Source organism: Rhodnius prolixus, unplaced genomic scaffold (genome assembly GCF_049639745.1).
Source record: "Rhodnius prolixus isolate KJV_2025 unplaced genomic scaffold, Rpr scaffold_1, whole genome shotgun sequence".
Classification (NCBI taxonomy): Eukaryota; Metazoa; Arthropoda; class Insecta; order Hemiptera; family Reduviidae; genus Rhodnius; species Rhodnius prolixus.
This window is the reverse complement of record NW_027411581.1, coordinates 22,797,830-22,815,801: the sequence shown is the minus strand read 5'-3', so window position 1 is coordinate 22,815,801 and position 17,972 is coordinate 22,797,830. Positions and strand designations below refer to the sequence as shown.

Here is a 17,972-nt window from a genome sequence, read left to right as displayed (position 1 = left end):
CACATGCCTAGATTGAAACCAGGAGAGAAAATCTAAGAGCCGTATGCCTAGATTGAAACCAGGGGAGAAAATCTAAGGCCGCATGCCTAGATTGAAACCAGGGGAGAAAATCTAAGGGCCGCATGCCTAGATTAAAACCAGGAGAGAACATCTAATGGCCACATACCTAGATTGAAACCAGGAGAGAAAATCTAAGGGCCGCATGCCTAGATTGAAACCAGGGGAGAAAATCTAAGAACCGCATTCCTAGATTGAAACTAGAAAACAGAACTTCAAACTGACCTAATCCCTTCACTTGTTACTGTTATAATGGAAACTATCTCCATTTCTTTATTCTACGAAAAAAAGTTCAGTCAGAATAAAATTTAAACTTAAAAATTGTTTATTTTTGGTAAAATGATAAAAGAGATTAATATATTTTGTAATATGTTAAAAATAGCTGGCTTGAAAGAAATTCCAAGTGGAGGATGAAATAGTTTTATTACTTTTGTTTCATAAAACAATTATTTAATATCACAGCACTCAGTAATTTCTAATTAATTGTAACAATTAATTGCAATGCAATTCATATATTTACTTCAAAAAATGTAAATGATTATAGCTATTTAAAGAATCTCTTACAATTAAATGACAAGGATAATTAATTTTTGGGCTTATTTACATAGCATGAAGCCGCTTCTGATCAGTACATTATATTAATTTTTTTATATAGGCCCTTTAAGCATATAACCAATTGTACATTCAATGATAACTAAAAACAAAAATTCACCCAGAAATATAATGGCTTTAAACATAAATACAGGTCTCAAAATATTTTGTATTTTTTTTATTATGCCGAGCTTTCTACCTAGTCCCTACATCGAAAGCTCGGCATAATAAAAAAATACAATGACTGAAATGAAAGTATTTTTCATCCTATTATAACAATGAATCAGTCACCAAAAATAATGAAAAGTAATTAAAATTTAATATATTTAAAGATCATACGCTATCTGCTGATTTTTAAAAATTAGTCAAAAATGTAATATAGTTTATTTGCTTTATTTAATTTACTTTTTTAAACAATACTTTTTTCCTATTACTTCCAACAACTTCTACTCAAATTAGTTTGACATTCGGATCATGTAGATTATCTTGGAGGTAACGCATTTTTTATCATTACTTTTTTCGGTACTAAACGACACAAAGAATGACAACTTTACATAAAAAGAAGCTCTTAAAAAGAACTAAAATAAGTAAAGCCTCAAGTTTTTGTAAAATTGTAATCGAAAGTTTAAAAGAGAACTATTAATTGAGGCGCGCAAAAAATTTAAACAAAAATTGATTCATTAATGCAATGATATGAAGACAAGATATCGTAAGAATTACCGTAATAAAGGAGAAAATCTAACAATGTGGAATATGCAATAGCTTTTTAAAGAAATTTAGAGGAATAAAAAATAAAATAAAATTAAGCTAAAATATGGATGAAATATATGTCTAGTTGTCAAATGTAAAAGAGTTAAGAGTAAAAGCATAATCATTATGCTAGAGAATTTCCGAGTAAATAAGTTATCCACTTTTACTACTGCGAATTAGATGACGTACATAACATCTGCACGTTTTGTTTATAAAATTAAGTTATCTTCAAAAAAAAAGAAAGTACTAACAACAGTATTAATTCTGTTGTTAAAGTTATAAATATTATAAAGAACCAGCAATTAGCTCAGTGAAATTCTTAGTTTTTCTAACAGGGTTAGCTTAGTGTAATATATTTAACTCCCGTTGTAATGAGCAGTAAAAAAAAGTAACCAGTGCGCGCCTGCTTTAGTGTTGGACAAATATGAGCTGAAGAGGGTAAGTACAGACAAGCTGTAATTAAGGAAAGACAAAAATTAAAGAAATAAAGAGAATTTTAAAAAATCAATTTTCCTCGGCTATGTATAACCGAAAAAAAATATTAAGATCTACCAAACGACGAATCAAATGATCATACAATTATGCAGAACCAGATGATACAAAAGAAAACACCTTTAAAATTTCTTCATTCTGTAAAACGGACAACAGAAGTACTTAAAAACTTAATAGGCAATAGTTTGTACCCGCATGTAAAAACCAATGAAAATTAGCAATCAAAACTCAGAAAACTGTCAAAATTAAATGAAGATTTATATACAAAATATTCTATGATCGTAACCCACGAGCACGCTATTTTAAGAAGTATTCCTTAAGCTGTACAAAAAATGCTGGTAGAAAATTATGCTGTTATTTTAATTGAAAAAATAACGATAAAAAAACTTATCCTACATATTCAACGTTTCTTTGCGGAGTGAAATTAAAAAATAACGTCAAAAAAACCATATTTCAGAAAACCGCTTCTAATACTCAATGAGTACAACATAGAAGGAAGGCTTCCCTTCTTATTCTCTAACTGCCCACACAATAAGGACACTCTAAAAATTATTTTAGTCCCGACCCAGTGTTTAAAATGTGGAGAATCACCTCACCACTCCAGGTGTTTGAGTGAGTAAGTGGGTTGATTCTCTTTACCATTAGTTTCTGCTTTCTGATTTTCCTGCTTAATTAAATACGATTTTTAATGCATTTTCGAATGTTTGGTAAAGCACCCCAAGCAGAATATATGATTTGAAAACTTCTATTAGGAAAGCCATACTTTTTCGTCAGTAGATTTTTAAGAGTATTCAGGATTACGTCCTGGAGCTTTTTGTTGTATAGTCCAAGAGATTTCAATAGTAGTAAATGAGATTAGGAGCTCCGTACATAAAGGAGAGGTTGGTTTGTACAGTCCGTCATTAATACGAGCGTCATTATCTTGTTGGAATGTATAAATTTGTTTTTCAGTTGTATTGCTTTTTAGTCACATTTTTCAGTATTACTTGTTGTTAGGCTTTTTCAACTTATAGAGAAGAAATTTGGGTAATGTTCATTTTGTGTCTTTTCGTTTCTTCCAGAGACAGTAGCTCACGAGAAGTCTTACTTTTTCAACTTCTGTGTTGAGTAATTTGGTGATTGTCCAGCTCCCTCTTAATGTTGAGATAGTTAGTTGAAGTGTACTTTCCATGACATTTGCTTCATGAAATTGCAGGTTCTAAACACCGACTTGGATACAGATGACATCTAGAGCACATGAATGCCTTGTTTGGAATAAAGTAGGCGTTAAGTTTTCCGAACTTCTTCAAAAATGCTTCTGCAATAAGTTGAAGCGTTAGTTAAGAATTTAGTGTAAACCCGAATGCTAAGGTTTTCAAGAGTTTTGCAAAAATTAATGAAAATTATCTGTTTCAAAAAGTAATACTTAATGATAACATTTTTTAGATAAATCCGCTTTACTTTTCAAGAAATGCCTCCAATAATAATCTACAAGATCTGACCTTTATGTTCAATTTTTAATCTTTACCATTAATAATAAATAGTAAAAAATTTACTGGAACAGTTTTCAAAAAATGAAAGAATAAAAAAAAAATAGAAATACAAATAAATAAAAAATAAAATAAAAAAAGCTAATTTAGTATTATGCAAGTTGAGACATATGTTATATCAGATATATAACACACAAAAAAAGAACTACTCGGGGCAAAAATGCCTGTGACAACCACTGAAAGAATTACAATGAAAACTTAAGATAGAGAATTTCAAAATATTAGGCCACATTTTTAAACAAGGCGGGACTGAAAAAATCTTTGGTTTCCTCAAAAATGTTATCAATCACCAAACATTTCAGTAATAATTTAGTTACTTGACTTATTAAGTGTACTGCAATGACCAAAATCTGAATGGCGAAAAGAAAGTTCGATTACATTTCTTTAGTTCACCTCAAATTAAAAAAAAAAAGAGTCAAATCTTAGAAAATAAACGTTCTCCTACAAAATGATCTCCTACAGAATGATATGACGAAATATGACTTTTTTTATTTTTTAAAACACTTATAATTAAGTTATTGATTAGTGAATGACAGACTTTTAACAAAAAAAAGTCATAGAAAAAACATGCTTTCTGCAGGAACTAAATTAAATTCTTGTAAGATGGCGAAACAAAAGTCATATTCGTGCAAAGAAAATAAAAAATGAGTAATTTTTTTGTTCAAAATTAACTAGATAGTGGTATCGCTTACAATGAAGCTTATAATTCATGTATGTACATATACTACTGATGAAATACATTTAATTTTTACTACAATCAATTAATTACAATATACCATCAATATAAATATATGCTCATATAATATTAGAAATATACAAATAATTATTTATGTACAATAATTTTATTCAAACATATTTTGAATAAATTTTAGACGCAATAAATCGGTAAATCTTTGGTATGTCCACACAGGCTACTATAAATGCAATTGAATAATATAGGTAATATCTATCGCAAAACTTTTGCAAATCGTCAAAGGCGAAACAAAAAAAAATTGTTTTCCAGAAATCTACTACTGCTCAAAATTTAAAATATAATCTTTTAATGAAGGTGGAAGCGGTAACTTATTTACATTAAGTCCAGGTTGTCGATCAATACTTCTATAAATTACACAACGAACCATTTGTTTCAGAGTTCTAGGTCGGGTATTAAGTTCCTTTAGCAAGGCACAAAGAGCAGTCGCCCTGACTGGAATTATACCAGCCTCCTGGGCTCTTAATAACGCCCCTAAAGTAGAATAAAGTTCTTTATGTCCCATAGTAAGAGCGTACAACCAAATCAAAGAAGCAAACCTCTGCTGAGAATCAAGAATGAGATCGTCTTTTCTTGAAACAAGAATTACATAATGATAAAGAACGGGAAGAGACCCTGCAGATCGGAGATATATTTGCGACGCAACTGAAGTTTCGCAAGTTGAACATGTTATACTAATATCTGGATTAGCTCCATACTGAAAAAAAGAACATTAATATTTTTTAAACTTAAATGAACTATTATCTTGTTATTTTATACTGTCAGATAATTTATCCTCGAGTTCTTTCAAATCCTCGTAAAACTGAATTTTAAAATCTTTATATTTATGGTTTATCTTGAGAAAAAGTAAATGTTATCTTAATCTCTTTAGAATCATCAGAAATATAAGAATACCTGGAGGAATGTAAGCGTAAGATTGTACACATGTTGCATATCACAGGAATTTCTTGTTGAAGAAAGCATATCAAGCAAAGCTTGCCATATATGATGAGCTCTATTAGAAAATTGAATATTTATTTGTAATCCATGTTGAAGCAAAAGAACCAATAGACTGCGGATGAATTCCATATTTTGGTCCAAATCTCTGCCTAATGTCATATTTTCACTAGCGGAGAACATTAGTACATGAAGAGGTGTCAGGTTACTGCGTGAAGAACAATTCGGATTTGCACCATGTTTTAATAGAATTCTAACGCAATTCAAATAACAAACCTGCAAATAAATACAAAATATATTCCATAAAAATGATTTCATAACGGGTAATAAAAAAAAAATACAAATTTATCCACTAATCTAGGAAGAAATCCACTAATGTCTCACTTTAAAGACAAAAATCATTCATGGCATATTTTTATCTTACCCGTAAAGATAAAAATACGGTAAGATGATAGTTTCTTAAATTAATAAAAACCAAAACAAATGTGATAAATGAGGTAAGTAAAGAATGCGGAAAAAGAACCTTTAAGCCAACGATATGTACTTTTAGCCTCAAAAGAAAAAGATAGTATTATTAAAATTTAATATTAATAACAGATATTTTTCTTAAAATTAAATCTATTTAATTGTAAGGCAAACCAAGCATTATGGCTTGTTGTTTCGTTCACTAGGTTACTAATGCTTTCTAATACTCTTCATATAAAAGCAAGGTAAATCACTAGGAATTCACCGTTGACCATCTACTTTTTGAGTAAATTTTTCATTTTATTAATTTTTAGTTGAAAATAGTTTATTTAATTAACATATTTGTTTAAAAAATAATGGTCCAACTGCGGGAGAGCACTGAGACCGTCCAAACAATGTATTCTTCTTATTTTCTTTTAGAAAATGTTTTGCTCTTAAAGAATGCTTATAGTAAAAAGAGGAGGACTGGAGAAAAATTTTGGTTCAGTTCTAAAAAAAGCCAGTGGCAACCTATAGCCAACTAAATGGTGATGAGTAACAGTTGTAAAAGATCTAGTACTACTTTTGTACTCTAGGGCACGTTTTAAATCTACTAAAAAAGTTTAACAAAAAAAATCTCTAAATAGCATTATTATTCTTATAAAAATCTAATTTTGGTTTTAATTAAAATTCAAAAGATCCTAATCAAAGATTTAACTTAAAATATGTACATTAAAAAACTAAATACCTTCATGGTGTGAGTAAAATGATGAAGAGGATCTTTATTAATGAGCGGCACGAGACATACCATAAGCGGAACACTGCCATCTCTACCTACAACATTAGGATTGCCTCCTTCCTGAAGTAACATATTTAATAATTCATATCTAAACTCCCAATCTCTAACGTGCCTCAATACACAAGCTAAAGCACTATTTCCAGGTTGATTAATGGATGGTCTGGCACCGTTTTGTAAAAGATAACGAACCTGTTAAGAATAATTAAAATTTAAGTCAGCATTAGCTACTCTTTTTTGGGGCACATCAACGGCCGAGATTATTAGCGCCCAGCAATGGCAATTACTATTATTATTCTTCTTTTTTTTAAGGTTTCAGAGTGGTAATTGTTCTATAACTAAGATTAGTCATTATTTGTCGCTCTGAAAGAAAAACTCTGATGTTAACATTTACTCACTGCAATTCTCAAGGTTATAACTTATGCATTTTCTTTAAGAAAACGAATTTAAAATATTATGATTTTTTCTGAGATTATGCAGTTTGTAAAACGGGTAACACAAACTCGGGATCCCACTTAGTTCAACTGGTCAAGTATCTTTAGCGATAAAAGGGTTCTCAAATAAAGGGAGAAACGCTACTAGTATTGAAAGAAATTCTTAGATAGAATAAAGAAAGTGTTGGTAAATCACAAAGATGATTCAGTTTTTTACGCACAGTGCAAACTAATATTATACGCCTTTGGAATGGAACCACGCCCTCGTCTCTAAATATCTTGTCCAAATTGATAAATTATTGGTGCAGGATTATTAACATATCAAATGTTAGATATTCTTGCTCAAAAATCAAGTTTATTTCACTTTTATTTTTAATGTACAATACATTCTCGGCCAGAGAAAAAAACCTACCGAAATGACACTTTAAATAAAACCCTTCTCAGAACTGTCTAAAACGAATTTTCTCATATAAAAAAAAAGGTATATGTGACAACTGTTTAGAGAAAAAGCAGGAACTAGTTTTCCATTCAATACATTCATTGAAGTGATAATTTCCGCAGTGGATCTCAGAATTTCACCAATATTAATATTTAACTATCCTAAGAATATGAGCCGTTCACTGCACAAATCGATCAACTCCAGTTTTTGAAATATCTTAAATTTAAGTGTCAAAGCACTTGGTTCAGTCGTAGCTTTTTATATTTGTAATAAATTTCCCAAATAATACAGATTAGCACCGTTAAACGTCAAAAATTTTGTGACCATTAAATAAATAATTTATTTCAGAAGCCATTTTGATTAACTTCATGCTCTTATGTAAATCAATCAAATTCAACATCAGGCGCTGAATGATAAAGGTAAATTTATTTGATTTATATTATTAACAGAATTATAAAAAACAAGTGCATTATTTCATCCCATTTCTCAATTTTTTCTATTATGGAGTTGTGCAGTAAACGGCTCATATAAGATAAAGGACCATAATTTCACTTTAGAGAGAAGCCTATATAACGATTGTCTAGAAAAAGGTTTCAAATAAAAGTTGTTAACAACATGGGTGAAATAAGTAAAAAGTTAAACAAAATGACAGAACTGACACCCAAATTTTAATCTATTTCCCTAAGGTATCTATTTTAGGTAATTAAATATTTCGAAGAAAATTTGATAATTATAACTAAATTAGCTGTATTAAGATAAAGAGCCCGTGCATATTTTACACCAGATTTATTTATGTATTATAAGTGGCCCTAAAATTTGTAACAATTTGCGGGTAAAGGATTGCACTTTTAGGGATCCAACTTTTGTTATTGCAAAGAGAACAATGCAGTACCACCTGCTTTGATTTCAAAACAAAATTTTATAACTATGATACAATTTTTAATTTTTCAATTTTCCATATTATTCTAGCAATGCTTCATATTATTGTAGCGCAATGTTGCGCAGTCATGACAAAATAATGCTATTAAAAAATCAATTTACAAACTAATTGATTGAAGCATATAAATAAGTAACCATTTCCATTAATTTACCAATTACAAATATAATTACCAGATGTAAAACATCCCATTTGTTCCAAGGTTGGTTGTCAGAATCATAACCATATCTGGCCTCCTCTAGTGCATATCTTACAATGAGACCATGTAATGGAGTATTACCTAGTGAATCTGCCTGATTGATTTTATCTCGAAGTCCATGATCGAGTAGTAATTTACAAGTTTGCAAAGTTTCCTCAGCACTCTTTTTACCAAGCAGAAATACTAAGTGTAAAACAGTCATTTGTTGTGTAGCAGTGCACACGCTGGTTGTTGCTCCGCAACTAACAAGGAACAAAAGATGATCTTTCACTTACTTTCTGTACATTCATTCATTTATTTTTTATTTAACTTTACAATACAGAGGTAGCAGATTTAAAAAAGACTGGATTAACGTAGCAAAGCAAAACGAAGTTAAAACGTAAAACTATTTATTCCATTAATGGAATAATTAAACAAGATTGAAAAAAAAACACCAAATAATTAAACAAAAAAAAGTATCATTCAAATTTCTGGTACTTATGGTTTAGGATTAAAGATCATGAACCTAAAGAGGCTCTTTAGCGTTAGCTTCAGTAATGACACAAGCATAAAATTTAATTTATCGATGTATCTGAAAGGTGAGGGAATTAAATAAAAATTAAGGAAGCCATGAAATCAATGCTCAGAAATTTCCAAACTGAAGAAAGCAAAGATTTGTCTGCGGAGATTCTTTAGGTATTAGTTTGTGAATAATAGAAATATAGCTTTCGTCCCCTTAATAATAATAAAATGCCGTTTGTTAAGAAATGAGATAGCAATAATTTAGTGATATTGATCAATCTTCAAATCTTATTTCGAAAATCCAGAAATTAACTGCACAAAGAATTTAGAACGAATGAACCACAAACATTTATTATTTAACTTCTATACCTTAATACTTCAAAAGAATGTTTATAGTTTTACCTGATAAGCAATTCAAGGAACTTAATTGGCCTAAGGGCCGCCTGATGAATAGGATAGTATTCGTCATAACATTGATTAATTTCTTCTGAACGTTCAGCAACCAAATACTTAACACAATTCCACGCCCCACGTTCACAAGCAATATGCAAAAGAGGACGTTTTTGCTGCCACGGAAGCCAATGGTCTTCTCCTTGTTGCATTAACAATTCAAGTGTTTCTACCTGAAAATTGCGTGATAAAATTTAAAAACAATACAAAAAATGAATTTGAAGTTTTAATAAACCAATCATTTTATTAAAAACTAATGTTACCTGATCCCCATCAATTGCATAACAAATGGCACTTTGAAGTTTATCACTGGAGCGGTCAGCTCTATCATCAGGTACGCCTACGATAATAAAGATAAGAAATAATCTGTGTTGAAGAGCTATGAGTTGAAGTAATGATTTACTTTTAACGCCATATGAGAATATTTCAAAGCATACGATGAGATTATTGAGTTAGGGTTTCCACAAAGAATACACGTTTTGAAGTTCCTCAGATACCAAAAAGTGGCTTCTAAAAACTGGTATTGTTTGAGAGTGTGCGGTTAAAATTTGAATTATCGATTAGGTATTTTCATGAGATCTATCAATTAAGCTCACTTAAAATCATTGAAATTCATTTTTTTGGGAATTTGTTTTAAAATTTGGTATACCTCCTCACGTCAATATATAAAAAGTAAAGTAAAGTAATCGCTTAATTTTTCAAGCGGGCTTAACGTCCAACTACCGATTAGATGTCGTGGATGGAGGCGGAAACACTTACTTTAGTACTGAGTTTTTTCGTTACGAATACAAAGTTTGTGAGCTTCGAACTGGGGATCTCCCACTCACAAATCCACGTCCGTGACCACTACACCAACTCCTGCCCCACGTCAATATATAATGTTTATTTAAAACATATTCCGGGAAAATCTATTTCGAAGAGTTCTTGAGGGAGCGTTGATGTCATGAAATACCATTTTCAAGAACATTGTTTTTTAAATAAATTTCACAGATTCTTATTTCTCTTCCTTTTACCCTTTCTCTTACACTTACTATTTCCATCACTTCTGACCTTAAATTATAATCATTCAAAGTGAAATTAAAGGTAAAAAAATTTACCTTTATTTATTTCTTTATTTATTTTAACGGTCCTGACAGACAAAAAATCTATAACAAATCTCTTCTGATCTATTTTGTAAGGTGTTTTTTTTTTAACTACAGAGCCCAATAAGGGAACCAACTAGGTGTCTGAAAGAGGTCCCAAGGCATCACACAAACAACCTGGTAGGGTTTTAGGACTTTCGTTAGCCTTTAAAGCTCATCCATAAAATTAATGATGCGTGTTTTTCCGCTATCGGAAATCGACTGCATGTGCTTAAGGTCAAAGGGGGTAAAGCTCCTTTTTGAAATCTCCTTATTGCTCAGCACCCAGGCTGCAAGAAGCATGCTATTTAAGACTACTGGTACATTCAAACGCTGATCGAATTAAAAACTCCAAGAACTCAGCCTGACTATCTGAGGCATGCGAGACCGCTTTTCAAAATAAATAAAATATTATCATAAATCTAGGCCTGGAAAATAGTGATCCATTCTCCAAGAAGCATCAACAAGTAATCCTTGGTACCAAGTAAATACCGCTCCAAACCTTCCGACCATTCTGGAACTGCAGGTGTAACATCACAAATAATTTTTAAGTAATTTAACTAAATGAGAACAAATGAGATAGCAATAATTTAGTGCTATGAACAATCTTAAAATCTTATTTCGAAAAAACTTAAGTGCATAAAGAATATATAACGAATAAGCCAACAATCACTGATATTCAACTTCTCTGAACCCCATTGTAACACTGTTGTACATTTTTAAAAGGAAGAGTTTACACCCATTTTATTGGGATGCAAGATACTTACCTCAAACAAGAGGGAGTAAAAAAAGGAAATAAAAATCAATATAATTTATGTTGAATACGTATAGCTTTAAAACCAAAAATCATTATGCTCGAAAATATTATAAAAATACTTGTTTTTATGTTTCTGAATTTCAATAATTATTAGCAAAATTATAGATTTTGAAGTAAAATAATGCTAATCTAAGATACACAAATGAAGCAAAAATGAACTCACAAAATTTTCCTCTCTCTTCACAAGCTTGGTTATGGGGTCCAGGCCAACACATTCTTGCTTCTACATCTATTCTTGCCCCATGTTTTAATAAAAGTTCAACACAATCATCGAACCTGTATCAAAAAAATATATTACTTTTAAAACTTATTCGTGAAATTCTTTTTTAAAATGTTAAAATAAAACCAATTTGGAAGAGATATAAAAAATTCTCTTGCACTGTACTTCAAAGCGCCCGAGTTATCGACTCAACCTACCTTCCTTGGGGTGGATTAGCAATAACTTGTACCAGGTGGCGATCAGTAAGCAATTTTCTTGTAAAGTTTCTAAACGAAAAATGTGGAGGTGACTCATGTTCTTTCCTTGAACTTCCTGTAGTTCATACACTAATGAGGAAATTTCTTTGATAAGTATAGGAGGACTCCCCAGCGGTACATCAGATTCCAAAAACTCTGCGATAAGAACTGGTATGTGATTGCCGTCGGTAAATGTTTCATAGAGTTCTGTGAAAATAGTTTGCTTCTATTTACTGTTTTTTTTGGCGGAGAGGGTCAATACAAGTACGTTAGTTCTAGAAGGAAAACAGTGATTGATTGACTGCCCGCCTTCTGTATGACTTTTACAAGCTGATTTTCGACATTATGTGGAGTTAAGTCCTATCTATCACCTATCAATTTTGGATCAAATTGAAGTAAAGTTAGTTAAGGAATTAGGGTTAAGGATTAAAATAGCGAGGCGGGATCTGTACGCCATGGCACTGCAGCCAAAAGAGGCTTGCTTATTGTGCCTTCCCCCTTTGGATTTAGTAGAGTAGACTCTGAGAAATCCAGATCGGCCTAGTCCGGACTCTGGATAGTCCGGATCGATGATCTTGAATTTAAAAAAATAAAATTTCTTGCAAATAAAAACGACAAAACGTTGGTTTGATATAAGGTAACATATATGCTATTTCATTAAAGTTGAAATACCGCCGTCGACTTCTTACTTATTTGATATCGGCAATAGACAATGACGAGGAGTAAATCAGTGCATTGAAGAAGATTGAGGTGTTGGATGTAATTAGGTGGGTAGCTGAAGGGTGGGAAGAAATCCCTGCTATTTCAATCATTTCTTCATGGAAGCCTCTGTTGGACCATATGGGTAAAAAGTTCAATGAAATCGATGGGGGGGAGTTTAAAAACGAAGAAACTAAAGTGGAAAAAGAAAATGTTCTTTCACTGTTAGAAAAAATTCCCGGATGTGACAAAGTTAGTGGAAATGATGTTAATGAGTGGAATAATGACGATGAAAATGATATAACAGACGACGATATTATTAAAATAGTGACAAATGAAGAAACCTTGGAAGAAGAACTAACCGAGAACCAGGCAAATATTATCCCACATTCAGAAGGGTTTAAAGTGCTAGACGGAGCGCTAGAGTACATTACTCAACAAGAAGGAATATCCGCAGCCAACATTACGTGTTTGAGGAAGTTGAGGGACATTGCGGCCAGACAACGAGCTAAAACTGTGAAGCAGACGAGCATAAAGGACTTCTTCAAAAGATAAGTTGTAAATAATGTTATTTAAACTGCAAGTTAATGTATTTTTTCAGTTTGTAAATGTATAAAAGTGTTTTATTAATTACAGTACAGTACTACTGTACAATATAATACAGAACTGCAGCTTACAGTTTATTATTTCGGAGTGTTTATACTGTAACTTATTTCGGAAACTCACTCTTGTATTTGTTGTATTTGCACATAAACGTTATCACATACAGTATTGACATAATTGTTCGCCATAAAGACGAAAATCATCAGTCATGCCAACCTCCAGAAATTCCGGATTTTTGAAATCCGGACCGGCCGTCCGGATTTCTGAGAGTCTACTGTAAATGAAACCTCTCCCACTAAAGAGGTTGAGGACTTTCCCTACTAATTCTTTTTGCACTACTAACTTCATTGGCCTCAAAGATCCTAAGGTTTCATAGCGCAATCATTCGATGGCAACGCAATCGAACAAATAAAGAGGCCCACTTTGAACAGATGCTTCCTGAACCTACCACGCTCTGTGAATAGGCCTATGATCAGAGTAATTTGATTTCTGCCCAAGCACAGAGCCACTTTCGCTCTTTGTTTACACAACCAAGACATCGTAGTCTTGATGTGTTTAACCCCAGGACACTTCATTAAGTTCTTTTCATGTTCTCTCCAGATTCAGTTTCTGGGAGCTACGCGAACTGCACACTTGGTGATTCTCAGGCAGTAGTGACACTGCTAAAGGCCCTCGTAATCAACAGACATGTCAGTCTCTGCATCCTGGCAGAGCCTTGATGGCCGCCTGTTGATCAATCTTCCTCCACCATACTACCTCACCGTAGGTGATAATGGGAATAACTTTTCGTGTATAGAGCCAGTGGGTCATTTTGGGGAGTAAACCCCATGTCTTCCCACAGGTTCTAGAAGTACCACAAAGAGCCTGTTTTGCCTTCAGTGCACTTCCAATGAGCTTTCGAAGTGAGTCTGGAGTCCAGGAGACAACGCCCAGACACTTAACACCGCCCAGAGTTTTGTCAAAACTTATAAGATTTTTATAGCTGTCTACGTCCCTTCTCCTAGTAAAGAGACCAGAATAGTCTTAGTAAGTTCTATCCTTCTAACCCTATTTTCTATGATTTTGAGTACTTCCTGCATGAGCTCAGCAACATGATTTCGTGCCCTGCCCCTGACCACCACAGAAATATCAACTGCGAGGCCCAGGGCCGAGAACTCACGAAGGTCTAGCATCTCAAGTTAGTCGTCTGCGACCATGCACTACAGAAAGGGAGATAGGACCCGCCTGAGAGCATCCCCTGGCAGTCGTTATGTACATCGTGTGGTGGGGGATCAACGGTCACCTGTGGCAGTGGAGGTCTGCCTCAAGAAGGATACATTACAATGGGATTTCGCCTGGTGCCCCAAGGTGATCGTTACCGCACATATATTTTATTACCCTGAACACATTCAGCCTGGAGATGAGTCCCCAGCTTAGCTTGAGTAGGGATCCAGGGGGTCAGGAAAGGGATAGGCAGGATCAAAGGAGAGATAGAAGCAAGGATTAACAGTAGGGGTATACCACAACTATGACCTATTGTACTGTGTAAATGTATTGAGATGTTACAGTGTAATGTTACTCATGTTCATGTTGTTAGGCTGGAATACCCGCAGGGACGGACGCCAAGTACCCTGAAGAAGTGGCTAATCCAATTCCCTCTAAGGGGCACATGTGCCCGTCTATTGTTTGACTTTTAAAAGCTGATTTACGACATTATATGGAGTTATGTCCAATCTATTATCTATAAATTTTAGATTTAATTGAAGTAGTTAGTTAATAGAAGTAGAAGTTACGATCAGAAAGTTAGTAGTGAAAACTTAATTGTTTTTGAAGAGGGATTAATTCCAACTACTTTATGTAAAGCAAGTACTTTTCCCGTCTTTTGAAAGAGGGTCTTATTACTTCTCACATTATTCAGTTGCAGAGGGCCTGAAAAATAAAAGAAAATGTACGCCTTTTTCTTTACATCGGTTTTTAACAGCATTGACGAACGGCACTATTTCTTAAGATGTCCCATGAGTTGTTTCTACTAAACTGTTCAATAGCATCAAAGGTCTGTTTCGTGGTAAGACGGTATCACAAGAGATTCTTGACGAATTAACTCATGAATAAGAGGCCGGAGTCAAGCAAGGGTGTACACCTGACCTCTTCTTTTCTCCTTACACTTCAGCCTTCCATTAAAATATTTATGAGATGAATTAGATAACATTACAATAAAAATAAAGTTGTTGGCATTTGCAGAAAATGTCCGTTATTATTATTATTATGAAGCGCAGTGTAATTCGGGCTATTAACAGTTTTAGCGAAAAATGGAAATTGGTTGATAATTAAACAAATAAAAAAATAATTATCTTTAAAACTCGAAGTAGGAGTACTTAGGATTGCTTAGCAGCAATTTGAAGAATTTAAAAAACTTCAGAGCTCCTTTCTCAAAGTTTTTTGTCTGCACGAAACGCAGCAAACTATTTAAGGTACACAAAAAGAGGCTGTCAAAGTACTGGTAAAATTTGCTATAAAACAATAAATATGCTATGAAGAATGTTTAAGCTTTAAAATGAAAAACAGTATCGCTATAGATGTTAATTTTCAGTACTGTATGAGTAGAACTCTAGTTCATTGAATAATGAAACTGTAGTAAATTAAAATCAATAATCAGCTGGATGTGGCTGGGATCCAGAATTTCGCATTTAAATTGTAGACACTGAGGAACCGAAAATTATAATCAATATTGCCTAATAATGTGCCTTTTTTAGAGAGGTCCTCCATAAATTTATGACAATATGCCCAATTTTAGCAGAATTCAGATAAATTTTGCGGGAAGGCTTAAATTTTATAAATGTTGAATGTAAATGGTCATAGTGACTAGTTTTGTACGGTATGTTTATAAAAACAGGAAATATTAAACGAATTCAGCAGTACTCGCAAGCCACTTAGCTAATCCCCTCACTATCAATCTATATTGTATTTTTTTTTTTTTAATAGAAGATAATACATAATTTTAAATAGTAGATGCTTTGTTTGGAGATCGCCTCACGTTCGTAGGCCTCGGTTTTGCGTTTGATATAATTTGTAAATGTTTAGTGTTCTCGATTACAGACACCCCTATTATTGATAGAAATCATTTAAAAACTTTATCCGACATAATTGTCTGCCTAAGGCTAAACAGAATGTAGATAAATTCTAACCTAAGCAGGTTTCTGAAAATGCACTTAGGAATAATTAATATATATAACTAAAACTGCTAGGGAATATTATTAGGTTTTGGCACTTTTAGAAATGCCAACTTTATGCGTAAAAGCTAAAAAAACGAAACAATAATGAAAAAAAAGTCGCTACCATAGGAACCGCAAGGCCTCGCTCAAGATGAAATATGAATGTTTTCAATAACAATCACTAGATTTATTTATCGGTAAATCTGAAAAATTGGTTGATAATCTTTCATATATTTAACAAAAACATTGAAACAGCAGTTGTTGAGGGCGAAAATTTAAAACATTCATGTTTTATGATACTTACCCCTTGAGGCAAGCAATGTGCAGAGGAAAAGAACAAGGCCCCCGATTAAGATCGGTGTTCCTTGACAGTATCCATCTCACCATGTCAACATTATTTATCCCAACACATTTTTGAAGAAGATTATATCCCTCTTCATTGTGTACCACCAAAATGTTTTCACTCTTAACAAAAAATTTCAAAAAGTTGATGATGAAACTATCTCTTATCAAAATTCAATTCAATTGTAAATCCTTTACCTTTGGAATTTGCGAAAGAAGACCTTCTAAACGATGGGCTGTTACTTTCGGATTTGCCCTTAATGCATCAAATACTGTTCGGATTCTAACTCTTGTATGCTCAGAACAACCTCTATGATTTCCTGCAGATAAAAGTGCACTCCCTGATTGAAAGAAGTGGCTTACTGTTCCACCCATTTTATTGCTTAGCAATACATTTACCATCCTTAAAAAACAGACCTATATAAATTGCACATCACAGCAAAATTATTAATTTATTTCACTTAGAGCAATCTGACATTTATTTTTGACACCAAATTAGAAATAAAAAAAGAAACCTGCATGAAGACCAACGTTGGTGTAATTGTGATCACGAACATTTTGAGAATATATAGGACTTTTGATTTTTTTTTAGTTAGGAAAAGAGTTCAAATTATATCAGCGATTTCTGGGCATATTTTATAAACCAATCTCCTTTATAAACACTAAAAAGCACGGTAAAATCTTTGGTATTAAACGTAATTTCAATAAACATTTTCACTTAAAAATTTCAACAACAGCCAAACGAAATCCTTCAATTGTTCACCCGAAAGAACCCATTGGGATTTCATAGTAGATAGTCAATCGAGTAGTGCAACAGCCAGTAACAGTAGCAGCCACAGCCCATACAGCTGTTTTTACTTTGTCTACAATCATAAATAACCTTACCAAAGCTTTATATGTATAAGATATTAAGATAAGTAGTAAGTACAAAGTACATACTCGTACTCGGTGTTCATGTAGTTATGTATTTTCATGTTGAAAATTTGAAAATACGAGGCAAGGGGCTAATAATTTTTACTGTATACTTTTGCAATACGTCGCATAAACATATTGTTTAGATGATTATGATTAAATTTCTTTCAGTTACATCTGAAGATTCATTTACTTTTTATAACTGTAATAACTCTGGAATATAAACCGTTATTAATGGCGTATCTTTGCAGTTTTAGAATTTATTCATTATTGCCTGCGAAATTTTTATAACAATAACTGTTACGAATAATTTTTTCGTCTTTAGAGCATTTTTTGTATGGTACTTTTGCTGACGATTACCCAAAGTGCATTCGTAGTACGGATCTGTGAATTCAATTTAATAATTGCAACCAATGTATTATTTACCGATATAACTATATTCCAGTAAATATTCGAAAGTTCCTGGAAATAACTTTCCTTTCTATAATAATTTCAAATTAATTTTTTATTTTTGATTGTCATAAA

At 32.6% G+C, this 17,972-nt stretch overlaps 1 protein-coding gene across 2 annotated transcripts; it reads right to left on the bottom strand.

The window, feature by feature from the left end:
• Positions 1-461: 461 nt before the first annotated feature.
• LOC141457793 (uncharacterized) lies at positions 462-17,410 on the bottom strand. Of its 2 annotated transcripts, none has more exons than XM_074135053.1 (10): positions 17,051-17,410; positions 16,734-16,952; positions 16,498-16,658; positions 11,408-11,520; positions 9,570-9,646; positions 9,259-9,479; positions 8,330-8,597; positions 6,299-6,538; positions 5,065-5,382; positions 462-4,867 (listed from the first exon to the last, which is right to left on the bottom strand). In XM_074135053.1, the coding sequence occupies exons 1-10, from the start codon at positions 17,090-17,092 to the stop codon at positions 4,430-4,432; spliced, it is 2,097 nt and encodes a 698-aa protein (XP_073991154.1). In that variant the 5' UTR covers positions 17,093-17,410; the 3' UTR covers positions 462-4,429. The 2 variants fall into 2 exon arrangements, with proteins under 2 accessions (XP_073991154.1, XP_073991158.1); XM_074135057.1 differs by having other exon boundaries at positions 16,734-16,938; positions 17,051-17,409.
• Between the last annotated feature and the right edge of the window lie 562 nt (positions 17,411-17,972).